A 24,639-nucleotide genomic window follows, 5' to 3' on the forward strand; every position below is an offset into this window, starting at 1 on the left:
CCTCTCAAAAATAAACATTAAAAAAAGAGAAATATGTTTTTTTTTTTTAATATATGAAATTTACTGTCAAATTGGTTTCCATACAACACCCAGTGCTCATCCCAAAAGGTGCCCTCCTCAATACCCATCACCCACCCTGCCCTCCCTCCCACCCCCCATCAACCCTCAGTTTGTTCTCAGTTTTTAACAGTCTCTTATGCTTTGGCTCTCTCCCACTCTAACCTCTTTTTTTTTTTTCCTTCCCCTCCCCCATGGGTTTCTGTTAAGTTTCTCAGGATCCACATAAGAGTGAAACCATATGGTATCTGTCTTTCTCTGTATGGCTTATTTCACTTAGCATCACACTCTCCAGTTCCATCCATGTTGCTACAAAAGGCCATATTTCATTTTTTCTCATTGCCACGTAGTATTCCATTGTGTATATAAACCACACTTTCTTTATCCATTCATCAGTTGATGGACATTTAGGCTCTTTCCATAATTTGGCTATTGTTGAGAGTGCCGCTATAAACATTGGGGTACAGGTGCCCCTATGCATCAGTACTCCTGTATCCCTTGGATAAATTCCTAGCAGTGCTATTGCTGGGTCATAGGGTAGGTCTATTTTTAATTTTCTGAGGAACCTCCACACTGCTTTCCAGAGCGGCTGCACCAATTTGCATTCCCACCAACAGTGCAAGAGGGTTCCCGTTTCTCCACATCCTCTCCAGCATCTATAGTCTCCTGATTTCTTCATTTTGGCCACTCTGACTGGCGTGAGGTGGTATCTGAGTGTGGTTTTGATTTGTATTTCCCTGATAAGGAGCGACGTTGAGCATCTTTTCATGTGTCTGTTCAGCCCACACATTTTAGACACAAGGAGCCAGAGGCCCAGAAAGTGACTTGTCTTAGCCAGGAACCTGGCAGTCTTCTTGATTTCCTTCTCTTAATCTTCCCATCCCATCAATTCCCAAGTCCTACAGATATTTTACCTCCTGCATATTTCACAGATCGGTTCCCTCCCCTCTATTACTATTGCCACAGCCCTCAGGCCCTCATCATCTCTCCTGTTTGGCCTGTCCTCCTGACTTCCTGTCTTTCTTCCCTGACTCCATCCTCCCCACCCACCAGAAGGATCTAGGCTGCTCCCTACTACTTAAAGCCCACCAATGGCTCCTTATCTTCCTCAGGATAAAGTCTACACTTTTTAAAATGGCACAAAGAACTATGCCCCAGTGCTCTTCAGCCTCATTCTGTGTCTAGCACTCAAATTTAGCAACACAAAACCACTTCCAATTCCCCACACACCATGTGATTTCTTGCCTTTGGCATTTGCTTCTGGCAAAAGCCCTTTCTTTCCACCTGACCATCCAGGACTGGCTAATCATTACTCTCATTTGAAGACAAAGCTCAGGGGTCATCTCCTCCAAGAATCCTTTGTAGATTTTGCCTTCCATCTATTCTATTCAGTCAGATTGAAACCCCAACTGCCAGCACAGTACTCAGAATGTAACAGATGGATCTGTTGATCCATCTATTCTATTCAGTTGGGTTAGAGATGCCTCATTTGAGTTTGCTTATGCTGTGTATACAAATCTTTTACTGCTATTTATCACACTCTATCTTTACTCATCTTTGAAACCCCAACTGTCAGCACAGTACTCAGAATGTAACAGGTATTCTGTTGATTATGTTGATTAATGAATGGATAAATCCAAAGCTCTCTCTCATCTATCCCCTGCTCACCTTTCCAATCTCATCCTACTGCAGCTATAAGCCCTTGATACCATGTTCTGGCCCTATGGAATCACTTGAAGTATGCCAAGCACACAATGCTTTTTCATGACTTTGTGCCCTTGTATATGCTGTTTCTTCTAAAATGCTTTCCCTATTCTTGTGGTGTCCTTTTAAGATTCAGTTCGAACTTAACACACTTGCAAAGCCTTTCCTGGTGGATTCTGTCATTCTCCTTAGGACTTCAGAGCAATCTTACATAGCTCTATGGTAGCCTTTATTATACCAGTATTATTTACTTGCTATCTTTCTCCACCAGCATCTGGCACAGTAGCTGGCATACAGTAGGCAGTCAATAGATGCTGGAATGAGTGAATGCATGTGTGCAAACATGAGTAAGTGAACGATGGCCAAGGTGATAATGCAAACAAGGGAAACATTTGAGACAGGAATTTAGAATGCCTATTCTTTCAACTATATCATGCTATTTCTATCAGTGTGTGAACTTAGATGTACATAACTAATAGAAAGAGGAAATAGCTTTATTATAAATCTATACAGAAATACATATTTTGTAGACATGGTTAAGGACATTATTATAAATGGAATAGAATTAAATTAGGCTCCAGAATTTAGTGTCAGATTTACTTCCTAGTGACTGGAAGAAAAGGAGTTAAATATTCAAAGAAAAATTTTTCTTCTTCTCAAAAGGCAAGTATTATGACTTCTAATGAAAAGCTCTTAAAAATGAGAAAGTTGCGTTAAGCAAAAACACACAACAAATTTTTTTGGGTCAAGGCTTCCACAATATTTTAAACTAACTATAACAGTTACGGGAAAGTTGCTGAAAAAGTTTTTTTTATTGTGGTAAAATGTATATAATATAAAATTTACCATTTTAACCATTTTTAAGTATACAGTTCAGCGACCTTAAATACATGCATATTGTACAGCTATCCATATCCAGAACTTTTTCCCAAATGACTATACCCATTAAACAGTATCTCCCCTTCTGCACCCTTCCCCAGCCTCTGGCAACCACCATTCTACTGTTTGTCTCTATGCTTTTGACTACTCTAGGTACCTTATATAAGTGAAACCATATAATAGTTGTTCTTTTGTGACTGGTTTATTTCACTTAGCATAATGTCCTCAAATTTCACCCATGCTGACACATGTGTCAGACTTTCCTTCCTTTTTAGGGCCGAACAATATCCCATTGCACATGGGTCCCACATTTTGTCTATCCATTCATCTGTCAACGGACATTCAGGCTGCCTCTACCCTTTTGCTACCATGAATGATTTTGCTACGAATGTGTGTGTGCAAATATCTGTTTGAGTCCCTGCTTTCACTTCTTTGAGGTACATACTTAGAAGTGGAACCGCTGGATCATAGCATAATTCTAGGTTTAACTTTTTCAGGAATCATCATGCCAATTTCCACAGCAGCTTCCTGGGAATACACAGGGTGTCCAGTTTTTCCACACCCTGGTCAATATATGTTACTTTCCAGTTTTTGGGGGGTAGGGTTTTTTTTGTTTTTTGTGTGTGTGTTTGTGACTGTTTTGTTTATATAGTAGTTGGCCTAATAGCTGTGAAGATGATACATTTTTTAAACCAAGAACACAAATACTTGTTACAACTATTTAATGAATGGAGCCTCCCTACATTCTTCTTACTTCTTCTCCCAAAAAGAGGAGGAAATGGACAGGCACACCATCACAGACCTCAGAAAGCTGAGAACGAGGAGTCACACACACAGTGTGCACAGACCCGGGCTTACAGGGGCTGTGCTCACACCAGGCTGCCAGAGAACTATTTACAATTAAAAAAAATTTTTTTTAATCTTTATTTATTTTTGAGAGAGAGAGAGAGAGAGAGAGAGAGAGCGAGCAGGGGAGCAGCAGAGAGAGAGGGAGACACAGAATCTGCAGCAGGCTCCAGGCTCTGAGCTGTCAGCACAGAGCCCCATGCAGGGCTCGAACTCACGAACTGTGAGATCACGACCTGAGCCGAAGTCGGACTCTCAACTGACTGAACCACCCCGGCGCCCTCCAGAGAACTATTTTTATTTTTATTTTTATTTGTTTATTTTTTTAACGTTTATTAGAGACAGAGCATGAACGGGGGAGGGGCAGAGAGAGAGGGAGACAGAATCGGAAGCAGGCTCCAGGCTCTGAGCCATCAGCCCAGAGCCTGATGCGGGGCTCGAACTCACAAACTGTGGGATCATGACCTGAGCTGAAGTCAGACACTCAACCAACTGAGCCACCCAGGCGCCCCAGAGAACTATTTTTAAGTAAATAACCTGAGAGGGCACCCACGCTCTAGTATGTGTCTCCAAGTACGCAGGATAGTAATAATCCTTCACACTTATTTAACATCTAACACATTAAAACACGTTTGCATTTTGGGATGAAGGCAGGGCAGGAATTTATGTCTCCCTTTTAGGAAACAAAGGCTCAAAGAAGTTATGGACAAGGCCAAGGACATGTAGCTAGGAATATATAGATTCAAAATTCAGGTTTTCTGATTGGGTCCAAAAGTTGTGTCCCTACATTTTGATATCCCCCAAAGATATTAGTCCTTCTGTAATAACTTTCCACTGGTTCAAGTCAAAGTTCCTAAATTATATAGCCCGACGGAGTTCTGTGGGACTTCACTGAACTTTTGGGTGCTTAGAACAGCAAGGCCGCATGTATACTGTTACCCATCATACTACCAAAACCTAAAGAAATCAGGCTAGAACTAAAGAAAATCAGTCAGTGAACCAAAAAGAAATTTAACAAAGAAAACAGATCTTAAAATTCCTCACCACAAGAAAACAATATTTTAGTAACTATTTGTGGTGATGGATGTTAACTTATTGTGGTGATCGTTTTGCAATATGTACACATATCAAATCATTATGTTGTACACCTAAAATAAATACAATATGTCCACCATATCTCAATTACAAAAAAGATAGTTCTTAAAAAATAAAAAACCAAGATGAACTGAATTAAAAACCTGACCAACCTAATGACAAAGTATTAAATCAAGATGCTGAAAAGTGTTGAATTATAACCACAGTCATAATAATTTTTGCAAAAGCCAAGGACTTTTTACTATTACTAAAGAAAATAATTGGTTTTAAAAACCAGAAACTTAATGAACCCAGCCTTTCTTATTTATTCTTTCTGGAGGAACATTTGTATTTGAGGGTGACAGTAGATCTGCTGTGATGGGGACACTTGGATTATATTATTTATTTACAGGCAAACTACAATGGAGAATTGAGACAAATAGAACAAATGGTCCCAAATCCACTACTGAGGGGAGAAAAACTGACTTGAAATTAAAAAATGGCAGCACCTGGGTGTCTCAGTCAGTTAAGCGTCCAACTTCAGCTCAGGTCATGATCCCACAGTTCGTGAGTTCGAGCCCCACATGGCGCTCTGTGCTGACAGCTCAGAGCCTGGAGCCTGCTTCGGATTCTGTGTCTCCCTCTCTCTGCCCCTCCCCTGCTCATGCTCTGTCTCTGTCTCTCAAATATAAATAAGCATTAAAAAAGAATTTAAAAAAATAAATAAACAAATGACTGCACTTATCCAGTAATTGGATTTATCTGGATAATTCTGCCATCTCTCAATTTGTCACCATAATGGCAAATACTTCTTGAGGGCTTAGTGTCTGATAGGCATTGTGCTGTTTTCAACTAATTGGCTCATTTAATCCTCCCTCAGGTCCTATAAGATAGGTGCTGTTACCACACCCACTTCAGCTCAGAGAAATTATAGTATTTTCCCAAATTAATGCAGGTAGCAAGTAGTTAATCAAGATTCTATCTCAGGTCTGTTGGGTTCATTGCTCTTAACTACTATGCCCATGATCACCGAATGGTAGAAATGATGAAAATTTAGGAGACAAATAAAGTCAGTAGGCTGTTTATCATGATTTAAAATCTACTACAGAAGCATGTTATGTATAAACTTCAAAGTTTGCTCAGGAAAAATACCGTCCGCAAGACGAGAGACCGCAGCTCAGAGAAGTCAGGCAGCTGGAGGGCCAACATACAATGAAACACAACTCTTCCAACTCCTGTCTAAAGGCCCAGACCACTTTAACCTTCTGGTATCAATTATGTCATATTTAAACACGGACTCTGCCTGGTCCAGGATGATGACATTCAGTTTTTCCTGAAGGTTTTGTTATCGGATCTGGCCTTGTCAGATTTTAAATTCCATTCTTAAAATGGAATCTTAAATCTTTTTTAAAGCAACCTCGGGTAATAATACATTCACACAAGTTTAACAAGTAAGTAGTCATCATGGGGTAAAGACTCAGGAGATGGTGGTTTTGTGTGCTGTGTGGGGACTGGGTGTTTACCACACAGCAGTGGATTTCATAAATTCCAGGGTTGGGCATATTTCTATGCCACACTCAGCTATCACGAGAAGATGCAGGATTGGATGATCAACAACGAGGAAGTCAGCCAAGTTGCCACCCAGAAATTATTCACCAGAGCAGCTGCAGTCCAGAAATGCTAACAAGCCAGTCTCCCTAGGGGTGGGCCATACTCAGCTGTGGTTCACTTACAGCATTTTCTCACTTAACTTTGCTCCAGAATCAGGAGCTGTATGTACCGCAGTGGTTTCTCCCTTCTGTGCTTTATGCATTCAAAACTGTCTTCCCACAAACACTGAACCTACAATTAATATTTGCTACAGAGAGGGGGCAGTGGTACCTCATCATGGAGGCGTATGCCCCAGCTTCTTTGTGCTGAGGGTAAGCAATCTCTTCCTGTGGTTTTTCTTTTTTTTTATTGCTTACAAAAATGGACATTCAATAGAAAAGCCTGCAGCCTCACAGAACCAATTTTTATGTATAATGCAATACTATTTTGTTAATCCATAGCTAGTATGAGTTTTAAGATTATTTCTGAATTCTCTGAATAGCTCGAAAGAGAGAAACCCTTAACTCATTTTTAATTTACTTGCTTTGAAGTGGATTCTTCTAGGTTTTTACATAATTCTCTAACTATTACAACTCCTCATGTGATTAAATATCCATGTTGCTGCCTTTACGATTAAGGATTATATCGATTTTAGTCTCTCCCTCAATCAACTACCTGAGGACTTGCTACTTGGAAAGAGAAAGATCGAACCCTTGGGGCACCTGAGTGGCTCAGTCGGTTGGGCATCCAACTTTAGCTCAGGTCATGATCTCACAGTTTGTGAGTTTGAGTCCCACATTGGACTCTGCGCTGACAGCACAGAGCCTGCTTCGAATCCTGTCCCCGCCCCTCCCTGCCCCCCTCCCCCCCACCCCCGCTCTCTGCCCCTCCCCTGCTCATTCTCTCCCTCTTAAAAATAAATAAATAAACTTAAAAAAAAAAAAGATTGAACCCTCTCTCCAGCCCTTTTCTATTAAAGTTTCCTACTATTTCCCTTGCCTGCAGCCATCATGGTGAAATGTTTGTCTACACTAAGATAGTAATTTTTCACTCTTTAGTGAATATCTCAACAAAAATCTGCTGTGGCAAAAATACATAAAATGGTAAAACAATTACTATTCCACAAGAGACTTACACTACATGTTTCACAAACACTGGTTTTATTTAAAAGAGTCATGCATACAACACCCAAGTTATCGCAGATCCTGACTCAGCTGGGTGTGATTTCATGTTTTTACTATATTTAAAGAAGTGTCCTTCTAATGCTAAAGAAAAATCAAGCTAAGTTTGGTCACAGAACAGGGCTCTAAATTCATACCTGAACCACCTGACTTACCATGTGACGCCCTGCCATGTCACCCCAGATGTCTCTTCACCCACACAGCTACTGATTGTCACTGTCATTGTCCTAACCTTATGGACTCACAGTGTGACTTGTAAGGATGAACATAAGACATATTCATGGGTATGGCTGAGGGTGAGATTAAGAGAGCCAAACCTCTTTCTCACTTTAAAATCTCATAATAACTATTACTATTGGTATTACTACTGGTGAACTACTACCCCTCCTCCCCCACATACATCTAAAGCTATGAATTTACAACGTGCTGTGATATAAGTCTTCTTACTTAATCTTCATGGCTGCTGTTTATTCATACTCTCTACAAATAATTTTCAGTGCCTATGGTGCTGTGCAGTATTCTTAATGCCAATTCTACAGGGGCTGGGACAGGCTCAGAAAGGTTAAGGAACTTGGCCAGGTTGCCTGATTGTCCAGGGCTCCAGCTGGGGTGTTTTTCTGATCGCTTGTCCTTCCATCAAAATGGAGCTGCCCATGGCACCTGGGTGGCTCTGTCAGTTAATTGTCTGACTTCGGCTCAGGTCGTGATCTGAAGGCTCTCAGATTGTGGGTTCGAGCCCCGCAATGGGCTCTGTGCTGACAGCTCAAAGCCTGGAGCCTGTTTTGGATTCTGTGTCTCCCTCTCTCTCTGCCCCTCTCCCACTTGTGCTTTGTTTCTCTCTCTCAAAAATAAATAAACATTAAAAAAAATTTTTTTAAATGGAACCGCCCAAAGTGGCTTCTATCAATCACTACATAGTGGGATAAACTAATTTCAACTATGATATTAATGATTGATAATGGCTTTATGTGTTTTGCTTTCCAAAGAAGAAGGCCATTTTAATTTAAACTTTTAGTGCTTCCCAAATAATCATAGCCAAATGAGATGAGTAATACAACAGATGGAGCACAAAAAGATTTGGTAAGAAGGGAAGGAAGGCGACACGGTAGCCTGAGAGCTCTTAAATCATGTTAGTTAAGTACCTGACGACTCTGTACTTAAGACTGGGAAAAGACAGGGCCTAGTGGCAAACAGGGTTCTCACCTCTGCATGTGACAATGTCCTGTAACTACTCCCTCACCCTGCCCCTCTAGAATCTTCTTAATCACTCTTCTCCAGGAGAGGAATGGTGCCATCCCATGCCTCACCCAAAATGTTCCCTGAAGACTATCTCCGTTAGCCAGCGTAGAGAAGAGGGTGAGACCAAATGATTCAAGCAGTCAGTTGATTCAAGCTAAAAACAAAACAAAACAAAAAACCCTTTCCCTCAAATGATCTAAGAAACTGCCCCTTCCTTCAGCCTTGCTTGGGAGACAGTTAATGGAAAAGTGCTCCTCCCTCTGCCCAATGAACAAATTCATTCACTATTCCTATCCTGAGGCAAAGACTGCCATTCATTCTCCCTGCCTCTCCATCTCTCTGCATTACCAGCCCTTACTTGGCAATATCTTCTTTGACCTCGACCCTGGCAACTCCATGGAGAATTGCTCACTCAACAGCCACATAACAGATGAAAGGTGAGTCTGGACCAATTTCAGGAAAATTCAGGTTAAAACATGGAAATCCAGGACAGAGCAAAAACAGAGCTAAATCCCTTAGAATTTAGCTGTGCACATTAATTGAATTTACCAAATACTTGGGTTTCAAAGACACCAGTTATTCTTCTGATCCAACATATTATCTGGCAGCCTGCAAAAGCTTTCCAACCTTCTTCTCAAGAGGATCGGGCAGGCACACACAGACAACGATAATATTTGTATACAGTCTTCCAGTGTAAACAGCTGGAGATCTAGAAGCTCTGAAAAAGTCAGAGGCAACCAGCTCTAGCCAGGTCAGTCAGGCCACTTCAGAGCCTGCCCAGACACTAAGGGGGCTGAGGAAACCAATACTGTGGTAACCAGTTAGGAAGCTTCATCCCAAAGCCTAGTGTCCTCTTACCAAGGTGCTGCCTCATCTCACCCCCACTTAGCCACCCCCCCCCACCTTCCCCACCAAAATCACTCACCCATCAACCAAGACCGGGAAGCACCGCCCTCTCCCCCGCCTCAGGCAAGCTGTTAGGCTGTTAGCACCCTCTTCTTCATTTTTAGGTGAACTAGTCCTAAGCCTGAAGATACCTAAAATTTGGTCTTTAAAGCTTATCTGGATAATCATCTTCCAAAGCAGACAAGAATTTCTCAGGGAACAGAACCATGCTCAGCGCCTGCCCTTTGCTCCATCAACTCTCTCTCTGCCCCCACTGGGCCAGAACGAGAAGGGGCCCTTCTCTAGCTGAAGGTACGACCTTGAAACTACCTGCTGGGGCCTTGAAAAAATGCAAATTTCTAGGGGGTGCCTGGCTGGATCAATCCTAAGACCATGTGACCCTTGGGGTCCCAAGTTTGAGCCCCATGTTGGGTGTAGAGGTTATGAAAACAAACTTTTAAAAATATGCACATTTCCAAGCTCCCCTTGCCTTGCATTAGTAAATCAGAATCCCTGGGGGTGAGGCAGGGAATCTACATTTTAAACCAGCTCCCAAAGGTGATTATTCTGAATACCTCCACAGGTGTTTGAGAGCCTCTGATTTAGTCCAGCTCCCTCTCTTTACACAGAAGGAAAGTGCAAAATGAGCACAAACAAGATGAAATGGGCTTGTCCGAGGTCACTGGGCTGGTCAAGTTCAGGCGACCGGCCCTGGGGCGTGGAACCCACCTCCCTCCCTAATTAGCAATGCGGGAGATAGAATGAGCCCTAGAAAGAGCCCGGGTAAGGTAGCGGTGGGTGGGCCACCACCTGCACTCACCCGCTTGTAGATGTCCTCCCGGCTGGCCTCATACTTCTGCTGCATGCGTTCCTCCAGGAAGTAGATGCGCAGCTTGAGGCTGAAGTTCTCCTTCTTCAGGTCATTGAGATGCTGGGACAGAGTGCGATATCCATTAGACATGGTGGGCAGCCCATGGGGAGCAGCATGCCCGATCGCCCCCTCACCCTAGGAACATAGTGCAGCTGCACCGCGGCCTGAAGCAAGCCGCCCGGACGCTGCTGAGGCTATGGTGACATGACCCCGGTGGCTGGCGCTCTCTCGGGGACCTGGGACCGGGGCTCACTGCTCTGGGTGCCGGAGCGCAGCGCACTTTCCTTTTTTACCTCTGGGAGATATTTGCGGAATCCCTGACAGAGGAACATGCTGCGTGAACTCAGACACAAGTGGTGTAACCCGACTCCGAGCCGGGACTGGGCTGAGCCTCCCGGGCCCAACTATAGGCAGTTAACAGCTTCTCAGAAAAGAGAAAATGGACCCCCAGAAGTTTCCAGGAAATGGGGAGTGGGAATACTTCAAGGTGCTGGTGGGCTTACACAAAACAGAAGGACATGAAGGTCTGTGTGTGTGAGTGGGCACTTAAGTTTTTGGTGGTTGATTTGCACAGTAAAACCCAAAGGAGGGTGCGTGGCTGGCTCGGTTGGTACAGCATGCGACCCTTGATCTCAGGGTGTGAATTCAAGCTCCACGTTGGTTGGGAGTAGAGTTTACGAAAGTAAACAAAAAACAAACCAAAGCAGTGTGGCCAGAGCAAGCAAGCATGCTCTATAGGAAAGAGCATGTGTACGTAAAATGTGGACCACATGTCAAACACCCCCTTTCTGTCAGGTGCAAATCTTAAAGAGCTATTTACTGGTGGGTTCTCCAATTTCCTTTGAAGATCCAGGGCTCACCTCTAATCAGTTCCTTCCCAGTTTTCCTCCCTGGACTTCTCAAGCCCTGAGGCAGTTAATTAAATAAACAGCCTTTACTAAAACCATGGGCCTCCCACCCCTCTCCCCCACACTACAGCCACCCCCACCCCCCTCCTAGTTCCCTGTGGAATCATTGCAAACTGTTTACCAGTTAGACTGCCTCACAAAGAGGTGGGGTCAAAGGCTCCTTCCTCCAAGGGATGATGGAAAGAAAGGGTTGGGGGAGGGAGGTAGGGAGGGAGGCAGGCGTCAGTCTGGAGCCCAGAGATTTCAGCCAGTCACTGGTTCTTAACTCAGGCACCTGCCAAGTGGAGCCAGGCACTCATCACCAGATCCTGCTCGTAAAGCAATTTAAGATCCTTGAGTGACAGCTGCAACATTAGCAGGAAGTATTATTTATATCACATCACACGGGACGTTGAAGGTGACCGGGAGACCATCCCACAGCACAGACATGAAACCCAGGTTCTTGTGCCAGTAATACTAGGTTGAAAAAAAATTAACATCTAAAGTAAAGGCAACTAAAACCTTTATACTTAAATCAAATGCTCATTTCTTCCCTCACCTACCTGCTCTTCATTCTTCTAATTCTTAATTCCTCATAATAATTCCAATCAACATTTCCTGAGGACCCACCAGATAGTATGAATGAAACAAAGATGAAGACAGTTCCAACTCTCAAAGAGCTGGGTGGCCATATACATATGGGGTGTGTTTTACACTAGAATCCTCCAATCCTGTGTGTTTTTCAAACTTTTTTCGTTTTATACTGCAATCCAGTACACACACACATATGCACACATACGTAACTGAAGTAAAAGTTTCACCAAGTAATGTTACCGTCACTATGTGTGATGTGCTCTGATATTTTCTATTCTATTTTTCTTCTGGGGAGTGACCCACTGAATTGACTTCATGACCCATGGGTATGTTTCATACTGAAATTTGAAAAACATTGCATCTATGGGAACCCAGAAGAAAGAGTGATTAATTCGCACTGGAATGATGAGAAAAAGCTACACTAAGAGTTGCAGTTGCCCTGTCCTTTGAAAGATAGAAAAAGTTTGAGTGAATAAAGTGGCCTCAGGAGGGCATAAGAACTGAACATTCTCTCTAATAAATGTGGGTTATAAGTAGGCAAAACATTTCTTACCATTGACTGTATCTTAAGACAAAATATTTGTTTCTAAAAATTGTACACATTCGAAATTCATTTAGCTATTTTCATTAAATCCATGCTTTGAGAATAAATGAGTGTCATTCAGGCTTAGAGACCGTGAAGAAGAGGGAAATCTAAATAAAAACTCAGAAGATCCTTTTCTGGTCTGACCTGTTACTAAATAGCTGTATGACCTTGGAAATTCACTTCTCCAGAGGCCTAAGTGTTCTCATTTATAAAATGAAGTGGTTGGAAAGTAGGTGGTTTTTAAGACCCTTTTCTGGTCTAAGCTCCTAGAGGAATAACCTACTTACAATCTACTTATTATCTACCTACTACCATTTTGCACAGGGGGAACAGGCTGTCAGATTCTAGATTAGTGTTTAATCGTGATTTTGATGTCTCCTTAGATTATTTTATCACATAAGATAATTTAATAAAAGTTTTAAGGGGCACCTGGGTGGCTCAGTCGGTTAAGCATCTGACTTTGGCTCAGGTCATGATCTCATTGCTTGTGAGTTAGAGCCCTTGCATGGGGCTCTGTGCTGACAGCTCAGAGCCTGGAGCCTGCTTGAGATTCTGTGTCTCCCTCTCTCTGCCCCTCCCCCACTTGTGCTCTGGCTCTCTCAAAAATAAATAAACATTAAAAATATTTTAAAAATAGGGGTGCATGGGTGGCTCAGTCGGTTAAGCGTCCGACTTCAACTCAGGTCATGATCTCACAGTTTGTGGGTTCAAGCCCCGTGTTGGGGTCTGTGCTGACAGCTCAGACCCTAAATCCTACTTCGGATTCTGTGTCTCCTTCTCTCTCTGATCCTCCCCAACTCGCACTGTCTCTCTGTCTCTCCCTCAAAAATAAAGAATAATTTTTTTTTTAATATTTAAAAAATAAATAAACAAAAGTTTTATGAAGGGGCACCTGGGTGGCTAGGTTGGTTAAGCATCCAACTCTTGATCTCAGCTCAGGTCTTGATCTCAAGGTCTTGAGTTCAAGCCCTACACTGGGCTCCATGCTGGGAATGGAGCCTACTTAAAAAAAAAAAAAGTTTTATGGAAAGTAAGGTTCCATATGAATGCTGGGTATTCTTACCCAACCTGGATATTTCTTTCTGCACATTTTTTATATATAATTTATTGTCAAACTGGTTTCCATACAACACCCAGTGCTCATCCCAACAGGTGCCCTCCTCAATGTCCATCACCCACTTTCCCCTCTCCCCCACCCTCAGTTTGTTCTCAGTATTCAAGAGTCTCTTATGGTTTGCCTCCTTCCCTCTCTGTAACTTATTTTTCCCCCTCCCCTTCCCCCTGGTCTTCTGTTAAGTTTCTCAGGATCCACATAAGAGTGAAAACATATGTTATCTGTCTTTCTCTAACTTATTTCACTTAGCGTAATACTCTCCAGTTCCATCCACGTTGCTGCAAATGGCAGGATTTCATTCTTTCTCATTGCCAAGTAGTATTCCGTTGTATATATAAACCACATCTTCTTTGTCCATTCGTCAGTTGATGGACATTTAGGCTCTTTCCATAATTTGGCTATTATTGAAAGTGCTGCTATAAACATTGGGGTACAAGTGCCCCTATGCATCAGCACTCCTGTATCCCTTGGGTAAATTCCTAGCAGCGCTATTGCTGGGTCATAGGGTAGATCTATTTTTAATTTTTTGAGGAATCTCCACACTGTTTTCCAGAGCGGCTGCACCAGTTTGCATTCCCACCAACAGTGCAAGAGGGTTCCCGTTTCTCCACATCCTCGCAGCATCTATAGTCTCCTGATTTGTTCATTTTAGTCACTCTGTCATGAGATGGTCTCTCAGTGTGGTTTTGATTTGTATTTCCTTGATGAGGAGTGACATTGAGCATCTTTTCATATGTCTGCTGGCCATCTGGATGTCTTCTTTAGAAAAGTGTCTATTCATGTCCTCTGCCCATTTCTTCATTGGACAATTTGTTTTTCAGGTGTGGAGTTTAGTGAGTTCTTTACAGATGTTAAATACTAGCCCTTTCACCTTTTGGGATGAGCACTGGGTGTTGTATGGAAACCAATTTGACAATAAATTTCATATATTGAAAAAAAAATACTAGCCCTTTATCCAATATGTCATTTGCAAATCTTTTTCCCATTCTGTTGGTTGCCTTTTAGTTTCGTTGATTATATCCTTTGCAGTGCAAAAGCTTTTTATCTTGATGAGGTCCCAATAGTTCATTTTTGCTTTTAATTCCCTTGCCTTTGGAGATGTGTCAAGTAAGAAATTGTTGCGGCTGAAGTCAGAGAGTTTTTTTCCTGATTTCTCCTCTAGGGTTTTGATGGTTTCCTGTCTCACATTCAGGTCCTTCATCCATTTGGAGTTTATTTTTGTGAATGGTGTAAGAAAGTGTTCTAGTTTCATTCTTCTGCATGTTGCTGTCCAGTTCTCCCAGCACCATTTGTTAAAGTGACTGTCTTTTTTCCATTGGATATTCTTTCCTGCTTTGTCAAAGATTAGTTGGCCATACATTTGTGGGTCCAATTCTGGAGTCTCTATTCTATTCCATTGGTCTATGTGTCTGTTTTTGTGCCATCTTTCTGCACATTAATGTGTGTTTTCTCTTATACCCAGTGATACTTTGCTTTTCTATCTCTCTGGCCCTTATTCTGTTTCTTCCCCCCCACCCCCAGGTCCTTAAAGTGCCTAAACAATGGTTAGTTCTCCCCCTTCTGATTGTGTTCTCTTCATACTTTCTCCCTCAGAGATATTATCCACTTTTAGGGCTATTGCTGTTGTCTCCCAAACAACCCCCAAACCTTCCCTAAGTTCTCTCCCCCAAGATCTAGCCCTATACATCCAGCTCTTTGCTCAACTTGAATGCTCCATTCTCACAGCAGACCTCAGAGCAAAGACTTTTGCAACAGTGTGTCATGTCTGCCAGACTTCACTACAGCCATCTGTTCTCCATATTATAGTCAAAGTAATGTTTTCAAAGCTCAAATCTTATCCTGACATCTCCCTTACTTAAAGCCCTTCACAGGCATCCCATCACTCTTAGAATAAAGGAAAATGCTATCACATCCCCTCAAGAAACGCTGACTCTTTTTTCAAGTCCTAGTTCTGATCCCACCCAAACAAAAGCCTTCCCTGCTACCCCAGCCTGGAAAGAGGTCTCCCTCTTTGAACTCCTAAGGCAAACATCAACATTTGCAAGTGTGCATATGGTGCCTCATGACATTGCTTGTCTGTGGTCTTCAAGGGTTATTTACATCTTTTAGGGCTCTTTAACTTTTCCCGTGTTTGTGTCTCTCCGACTAGTCTGTGAGCTGCCCAAGGGAAGGCCAAGGACTCACTCGTCGTTCTCTAATCCTTCGGCTCCCACAACAGCCAAGCAGAGCTCCCCAGGAACATTCAGCCCACTGTGCAGTCACAGCCCGCTTACAATCACCTTGACCACACTAGAGTGTTTCGAGGGCCGAAAAGGCATATTTGGTATCTGTGCTCTGTCACTGCACAGTATTTAGGAAGCAGCCCCTAAATATTTGTTGAATTAATGAATAGATAAGTATTTCATATGTATTTTATTTCTTGCTGATTTGATTTGTTAGTTAGGGGCTAGCCTGCTGTTATTATTCTCACAATTTTCCAATAATATAGAAAGGTGTGTTTTAATAGCTCCAAAGAAACTACATTTGCTAGAATGGTTACTGTAGAAAAAATTTATATGCCCATCTAGACCTTTTTCCTGAACTCCAATCTGTGTCTAACTTCCTAGTAGAAATGGCCACTCGAATAGAGAGAGACCTGTCATACTTGCGGCATCTGAACCTGAACTCCCGATCTTTCCTAGCAGACACGTTTCTTCCCCAGTGGATCCCATTTCGATTTGTAACAGTTATTTGGGCCAAAACCTTTTGAGTTCTTCTGGTCTCTTCTCTCTCACACACATCATCTCATCTGTCTGTAAATCTTATTATCTCTACTTTATATCTGTTTATAAAGTACCACTGCACTGGACCTCTACCACTCTGGCCCAAGATACTGTGATTGATGTCTCCCCTAAATTATTTAAAGAACCCCCTTAACTGGTCTCTCTGCTCCCACTCTTGCTCCCCTATTCTATTCTTTTTTTTTTTTTTTTAATTTTTTTTTCAACGTTTTTTATTTATTTTTTTTGGGACAGAGAGAGACAGAGCATGAACGGGGGAGGGGCAGAGAGAGAGGGAGACACAGAATCGGAAACAGGCTCCAGGCTCTGAGCCATCAGCCCAGAGCCTGACGCGGGGCTCAAACTCACGGACCGCGAGATCGTGACCTGGCTGAAGTCGGACGCTTAACCGACTGCGCCACCCAGGCGCCCCACCCCTATTCTATTCTTAACAGAGCAGCCACAGTGATCCTTGAAAGTACAACAGATTACTCCTCTGCTGGAAATCCCACTGGTTTTCCCACAAATTCAGAGTGAAATGCTGTCATTAGGCCATAGGCCCAAGGCACTATGGAATCTGGAGCCTGGATCCTTGCCCTGTCTTCCTTTTTCCAATGACTCTCCCCCTACACACTTTGCTCCAGCCATTCTCTCTTTGCTGTTTCTCAAAAACAGCAAGCACCTTCTTTCCTCAGGGCCTTGGGGCTTGTTGATGCTTCTATATGGTACACTCCTTCTCTGTCTCTAGATACCTGATTGTCTTCCTCATCTTTGTGTCTTTGATCAAATATCACTTCAAGGAATTGACCACCCTATTTATGTTTGTTTATTTTAATTTTTAATGTTAATTTTTTTTTGAGAGAGAGCACAACTGATGGGGGGCGGGTGCAGAGAGAGAGAGAGAGATGGAGAAGAGGGACTCACCCGAAGTGGGGCTCAAGTTCACCTGATGTGAGACTCAACTCATGAACCATGAGATCATGACCTGAGCCGAAATCAGATGCTTAATAACTGAGCCACCCAGGAGCTCTTTATTATTTTATTTTATTTTTATTCACTTTGAGAGAGAGCGCGCACGTGAATGGGGGAGGGACACAGAGAGAGAATCTCAAGCAGGCTCCACACTGCCAGGGCAGAACCGGATGCGGGGCTCACACCCACAAACCATGAGATCATGACCTGAGCCAAAGTCACATGCTTGACCCACTGAGCCACCCAGGTGCCCCTGTAACTCTTCCGGGGTGCCAGGGTGACTCAGTCGGTTAAGCGTCTGACTCTTGGTTTCAGCTCAGGTCATGATCTCACAGTTTGTGAGTTTGAGCCTCATGTGGATCCCTACATCAGGCTCCATGCTAACAGCTCAGAGCCTGCTTAGGATCCTCTCCTTCTCTCTCTGCCCCTCCCCTGCTTGCACACACACACACTCTCTCAAAATGAATAAACGTAAAAAAAAAAAAAAAAGAAGTATAACTCTCCCTAGGCCTCACCCCTGCACTCCTTTCACTGTTTATTAATCCATACACTTTCATTGTTTAAAATATTATATTTGTTTATTTTGTTTCTTGTCTCTGCCCATTAGTATGTAGACCCTATAAGATAAGCAGGATTTTTTCCTGTTTTTTTTCACTGCTATATCACCAGTTCCAAGAACAGAACCTAGTATACAACAGGTGTGCAACAAATATTTGTTGAATAAAAGAACTGATGAATAATTAACCTGCTCACTTTGACTTCTCTGGATTTCATTCTAATAGAACTCAATCTGTATATAAGATTACACAGTTGTTTCAGGATGAAGAGCTTATCTAAAGACATTCTTCTTCCAGATTGCTCATTTTATTGGCATATAATTGCTCATAATATTCTCTTATTATTGTTTTTATTTCTGCTGTGTTGGCTGTGATCTCTCGTCTTTCATTCCCGATATTATTTATTTGGGTCCTTTCCTTTTTCTTTTTGATCAAACTCGCTAGTGGTTTATCAATTTTGCTAATTGAACCAGCTTCTGGTTTCATTGATCTGTTCTACTTTGTTTTGGTTTCAATAGCATTAATTTCTGTATTATTTCCTGTCTTCTGCTCTAAAGGTATTCTTCTTTATAAAATGTTATTTTATAACTAAAACAAACTTGTCTAACAAACTAACTTCAATGTATAAGGCAGATTCCGAACTTTGAGTAAGAATTCTAAACAAACAGGGAATAATGGGGTGCCTGGGTGGCTCAGTCGGTTAAGTGTCCGACTGTGGCTCAGGTCAAGATCTCACAGTTTGTGAGTTTGAGCCCCAAATCAGGCTCTGTCCTTTGGATTCTGTGTCTCCCTCCCTCCCTCCCTCCCTCCCTCTCTCTCTCTGCCCCTCCCCTGCTCATTCTCTCTCTCTCTCTCAAAAATAAATAAACACTAAAAAAAATTTTTTTTAAAAATAATAAACCAACAGGGAATAATATGTGACAAATTACTATCAAAGGACAATATGAACTGTACAAATAATAGAAACTGTAGAAAATAGGAAAGAGAAGCTGTCAGAGAAGGTTCCACAGAGAACTGGCATTTCAGCTCTCCTGAAGGGGTGAACTGGGTTTGGCGAGGCTCGGGGGAGAGCATGAGGCAATCCCGGCAGGTAGAAGACAGGTACAGGTGCAGAGGGCCCTCCTGGTCTGAACACACCATCTGTGATGGGAGAGACAGGATGGCAAGGACAGAGACACTGCAGGAAGATCTTAAAAGTCAGGGTGAGGGTCTTGGCTGTGTTCCTCCAGGCAGGCAGATCCTGGCTCCCCATCTGCACAAGGAGCGAAGAAAAGAGCAAGGAAAGAAGGCCTGCAGCTGCGTACTAGGGAGATGGTTTTGTTGCTGTGTTTTGTTTTACTTGTTCAGGTTTTGTAGCTTTGACAAACAAACAGAATGCACAACCCTGGGCCGCACACTAAACCTCTGAAATCAGGCCTTCTGTGGGCAGGTCGTAGATCTATAGGTTTTTATAAACTCTGCATTGCTGGGGAAATAAAGAAAATGATGCTGAGGGTTCCTGAGCAAGCGACAGACGTCTATCTTTGTTCTTCCTTCTTTTACACAGAACATAGAAAATCTTTACTATTCTCTCAAAATATTTTTTCCCCTCACACATTCATGGCTCTCCCCTGTTCTTTCTTTAATTTCTTCTTCCTGCTGCTTAACGTATTAGTTCAGACTGGAAATAAGATTTTAATAAGGACTCAGTCAATGCCGACAATAGCAGGATTACAACCCAGCTGTTGTATGTCATGCCCCATTAACATAAGCAACTGTCAAGTCGGCCTTGGAAAAAAACTCAGCTTCACGTTTGCTTAATCATCTTCAGACCCCCCAGATTGCTCTCATAATGGAAATGCTTGAAAACATATTAATCTCTCCCCTAAAAATAAAGTTCCACTCCACTGAAAATGACTAATCATCTTAATTGACATTCTTTTCAAATATAACTTCTGCAACTTAAGCTCTATTAATTTGATATCTATGATAATTCATGTCTACATGTCATGGAAATAAAATTATTCTCAAGCAACTTAGGTAAACAGAGGAATAGGAGAGTAGCGTTTTAAGTAACTCTTGACATCTTACCCATGAATAAATAGGCAATAAATATTATCACTATTGTGCATATTTATCCAGGCAGGATAGCATGCCATTATGGAAAGAGCAATAGCTTTGGAACCAAAGAGAACTAGGTTCAAATCCCAGCTCTGCTATTTTCTAATTGTGTGATTTTGGGAAAGATACTTACTAGTAATTCAGTGTAGGAAAGGAGACTCTGGGACCTGGGTAGGTTGCTAAGAGGGTTACCACTGTATCTATATGTTAAGTTTTTTTTAAGTTTATTATGTTTTGAGAGAGAGCGCTCACACATGCACGTGAGTTCGGGGCAGTGACAGAAAGAGAGAGAAAGAGAGGATCCCAAGCAGACTCTGTGCCATCAGCATGGAGTCCCATGCAGGGCTTGAACTCACAAACCCATGAGATCATGACCTGATCCAAAATCAAGATTTGGACGCTTAGCCAACTGGGCCACTCAGGCACCCCTAACTTTTGTTTTTAAATGAGGCAAAGAGAATGAAAATAATATCGGTTAAAGTTTAGATATTAGGTACAAGGACAAGTATTTTATTGTTCTTTGTATGTTCCTATTGTGTAAAATAGGTCATAATTTTTAAAAACTATTTCAAAGGGAATGAAACTAGGAATTACAGGGAGGCAGCTATGAATTAGATAGGAGGATAAATTCTCTAGTAGAGTTGGATGTAATGAACTCTTACCACACTCCATCCATTTATTTATACATCAAATATTTACTGAGAACTTACATTATGAGGGACAGTATATTTCCTGTCACAAAAGGGACTTGGCTGAGGCTAAAAGACCACTTGTCGGGGATTTTGTTAAGTCTTCACACATCACCTCTAGTGAGCTCTGGAGGATCCTCACCTATCCTGAGATTCCATGTGCAAAGCACACTTTCTCACAGAAACAATACTACCAAAGGTAGCATTAGTGAGAAAGCTAAAACTTTTTGAAGAAATCTCAGAGCACACCACCAGCTCTCTGATAGTAGAGCCCTAGAAGGTGGTGGGAGTCGACCTGTTCTGACAGAGCTCCAGCTGCCTTCACAGGAAGGTGAGGAGGAGATTAATGAGCACGAAGGACGCCATATTTCCAAGACAAAACCAGCAATGATGATTGGAACCCAACGATGATCCCCAGTAGATTATTTAACCTATAACTTTTCTAACTGTCATATTTTCAAAACAGCCCTATGGGAAGGGCATACAAATGGTTGGAGAGTATTTGCTGCTTTTTAACATCCAGTGGAATCCAACCCAGGAGCCCAACTTGGAGGATAGGGGTAGACACGAAGAGATGGGCAGGGAGAAGAAAGAAGATGGATTTTTTCACATATAAATATTTTTGTGTATAATACATCTATGTACCTGGAAGTTCCTATGCTTTTCTGACAAAATCTAAGCTGAAGAAATACAAAAGTTGAATTTCCTCGATGTGTATTACAAAACTAATTGGATACAATTATGCTGCCTTCATGACGATCACCTGCATAGAATTTGACAATGTACAAAGGACTTCCATGTATAGTATTTCATTTTGTCTTGTGAAGTAAGAAGATTAGATACTATTATCTCCTTTCAGGAGATATCAGGACATCTCACTGTACTATCAGGACAGTGAGACATTGAGAAGTTAGCTGACTTGCTCATCTAGAAAGTGGAGAAGCACAGACTACTGCTCCCAACAGTCTGACCCACACTGTATACTCAACAGGGCCTTAATTGTGACACTAGATGACCCCTGTGAACTTGGGATTCCCTCGTGACTGATAAAGTACTTCCCCTTCTACCTCATGTCCCTGCATCTTTTAAAAAAGTATCCCTCACTGTACACCGGTCAGAATGGCTAAAATTAACTCAGGAAACAACAGATGTTGGCGAGGATGTGGAGAAAGGGGAACCTTTTGCGCTGCTGGTGGAAATGCAAACTGGTGCAGCCACAATGGAAAACTGTGGAGATTCCTCGAAAAATTAAAAATAGAACTGCCCTACAACCCAGCAATTGCACTACTAGGTATTTATCCAAGGGATACAAAAATGCTGATTCGAAGGGGCACATGCACCCCCATGTTTATAGCAGCACTATCAACAATAGCAAAGTTATGGAAAGAGCCCAAATGTCCATCAACTGATGAATGGATTAAGAAGATGTGATACACACACACACACACGCATGTGTGTGTGTGTGCGCACAAACACGCATGCCCATACACTGGACTACTACTTGGAGACGAAAAGGGATGAAATTGTTCAGTTTGCAACAATGTGGATAGAACTAGAGAGTATTATGCTGAGAGAAATAAGTCCATCAGAGAAAGACAGATATCATATGATACCATTCATTTGTGGAATTTGAGAAACTTAACATGATGAACATACAGGAAGGGAGGGAAAAATAAGATAAAAACAGAGAGGGAGGCAAACCATAACAGACTCTTAAATACAGAGGACAAACTGAGGGTTGATGGGGGTGGGGGAAGTGTGTGATAGGTATTAAAGAGAGCACTTATTGGGATGAGCACTGGGTGTTACATGTAAGTAATGAATCACTGGGTTCTACTCCTGAAGCCAAACTACATTTTATGTTAACTAATGAGAATAAAAAAAAGAAAGAAAGAAAAAGCTATCCTTCACCGTAAATAATCTTCCATGTGACCCTGGAGGATCTGACCACCTGAACTTATATAAAACATAGTTTTCCCCATTTTCAAGATGAATACACCAAATCATTAGGACTCAAAGGGTAGTAAACACAGAATTACCATATGACCCAGCAATTCCACTCCTAGTTATAATCTCAAGAAATGTGTGGACACAAAGTCTTGTATATGAATGTTCATAGAAGCATTATTAATAATAGCTAACAAATAGAAACATCTCAAACCTCCATCAACTGACGAATGGATACAAAGTTTAGGATATCCATACAACAAAATATATATATTTTTAACATTTATTTATTATTGAGAGACAGACACAGAACGTGAGCAGAGCAGGGGCAGAGAGAGAGGGAGACACAAAATCTGAAACAGGCTCCAGGCTCTGAGCTGTCAGCACAAGAGCCCCATGCGGGGCTCGAACCCATGAACTGTGAGATCATGACCCGAGCTGAAGTCAGTTGCCCAACCAACTGAGCCACCCAGGCACCTCATACAACAGAATATTTTTCATCCATAAGAAGGAATGAAATACTGATACCTCATACAACATGGATGACCTTTCGAAACATTGTACTAATGTGAAAGATGCCAAACAGAAAGTCACAGATTGTATGACTCTTTATATGACATGTTCAGGAAAGGCAAATAGAGAAAGTGGATGAATGGTTTCCAGGGGCTGCAGAGAGAGGGAATTGGGAGTGACTGTAAATAATAGGTATGAGGTTTTGGGGGGAGATGAAAATGTGGTGTAACTAGGTAATGGTAATTGTTGCACAACTTGGCAAATATACTGAAACTATACTAAAACTATGGAATTGTACAGTTTAAAAGGGTGAATTTCATTGTGTGTACATTAAATCTGAGTAAAGCTGTTACTTAAAAAAGAAGAAAAAAGAAACCTAGGCTGGGAGAGGTAACTTGCTCGGTCCTTTGCCTTTCACAAAGGATTTTCATTGATAAAGATTCAAAGTCCAATTCAATTCAATTCAATTCAGTAAAAAGCAAATAGTTTAGAACTGATCATTTCTAGGGGCACCTGGGTGGCTCAGTCAGTTGAGTGTCTGACTTTGGCTCAGGTCATGATCTTGCGGTTCATGAGTTTGAGCCCTGCTCTCTACTGACAGCTCAAAGCCTGGAGCCTGCTTCATATTCTGTCTCCCTCTCTCTGCCCCTCCCCCACTCACGCTCTCTCTCAAAAATAAGTAAATATTTTTTTAAAAAGCCCTGATCATTTCTTTAAAAAAAAAATTATTTAATGTTTATTTTTGAGACAGAGAGAGACAGAGCATGAACGGGTGAGAGGCAGAGAGAGAGGGAGACACAGAATTGGAAGCAGGCTCCAGGCTCCGAGCCATTAGCCCAGAGTCCTACGTGGGGCTCGAACTCACGGACCATGAGATCGTGACCCGAGCCGAAGTCGGACGCTCAACCAACTGAGCCACCCAGGCGCCCCTATATCTAAATGTTCTATATGTTAATCCTGCTTAGATTATGGGGCCTTAACATGAAGGCTAGAGGAAGTATCCTCCAAGTAGCCCTATCAAAAACTCACAGGTTACTATGTTTTATCAAGTTACAGTTTGTTAACAATCCTGACATAAAACAGAAAGGAAACACAGAGTCCACTCTGTATTTTGACACTGGAAAAACATACACATTAGGCCATCCTGAAGAACACACATAACTTTTACACACCATTTTAGCAAGGAAAATGTCAATCAAAGTCAGTCAACTCCCCCCCCACTCATCGGCTTTCACTTTCACACAGGGGTTCCAACCAGGCTTCCAGAAGCTGACTGTTGATGCCTGCCTCAGAAAGGAGACTGCAAATGCTACACTTTCCTTTTTTTTTTTTTTTTTTTTTTTTCCTTTTGGGTTCCACAATAACCAAATCTTCCTTCTGAAACTGTTTCTAAAATTTCAACAGAATTCCTGAAATTTGAGAGTCTTTTAAATGATAAAATATTAATGATATCATTCCATTTTCTCCCCCAAAACTCAGAAGCATACCGACACCCATTCTCCACACAGCCTTTTCTTGTTATAACTGTCTTCATGACGAGAGTGAACAAGAGTTACTACATCAGGTTGACTAAACCCTATCTTTGGCAGCCGTCG

At 42.0% G+C, this 24,639-nt stretch overlaps 1 protein-coding gene across 3 annotated transcripts in view; it reads right to left on the reverse strand.

Annotated features, from left to right (window-relative positions):
* Nucleotides 1–24,639, reverse strand: part of LOC125913264 (myomegalin-like) — a 215,325-nt gene that overhangs the window by 128,618 nt on the left and 62,068 nt on the right. For all 3 annotated transcript variants that reach the window (XM_049618363.1, XM_049618361.1, XM_049618360.1), the window contains exon 4: nt 10,276–10,386. In XM_049618363.1, coding sequence (XP_049474320.1) covers nt 10,276–10,386 — 111 coding nt within the window. The remainder of the gene's footprint in view (nt 1–10,275; nt 10,387–24,639) is intronic.

Source organism: Panthera uncia (genome assembly GCF_023721935.1).
Source record: "Panthera uncia isolate 11264 chromosome C1 unlocalized genomic scaffold, Puncia_PCG_1.0 HiC_scaffold_4, whole genome shotgun sequence".
Taxonomy (NCBI): domain Eukaryota; kingdom Metazoa; phylum Chordata; class Mammalia; order Carnivora; family Felidae; genus Panthera; species Panthera uncia.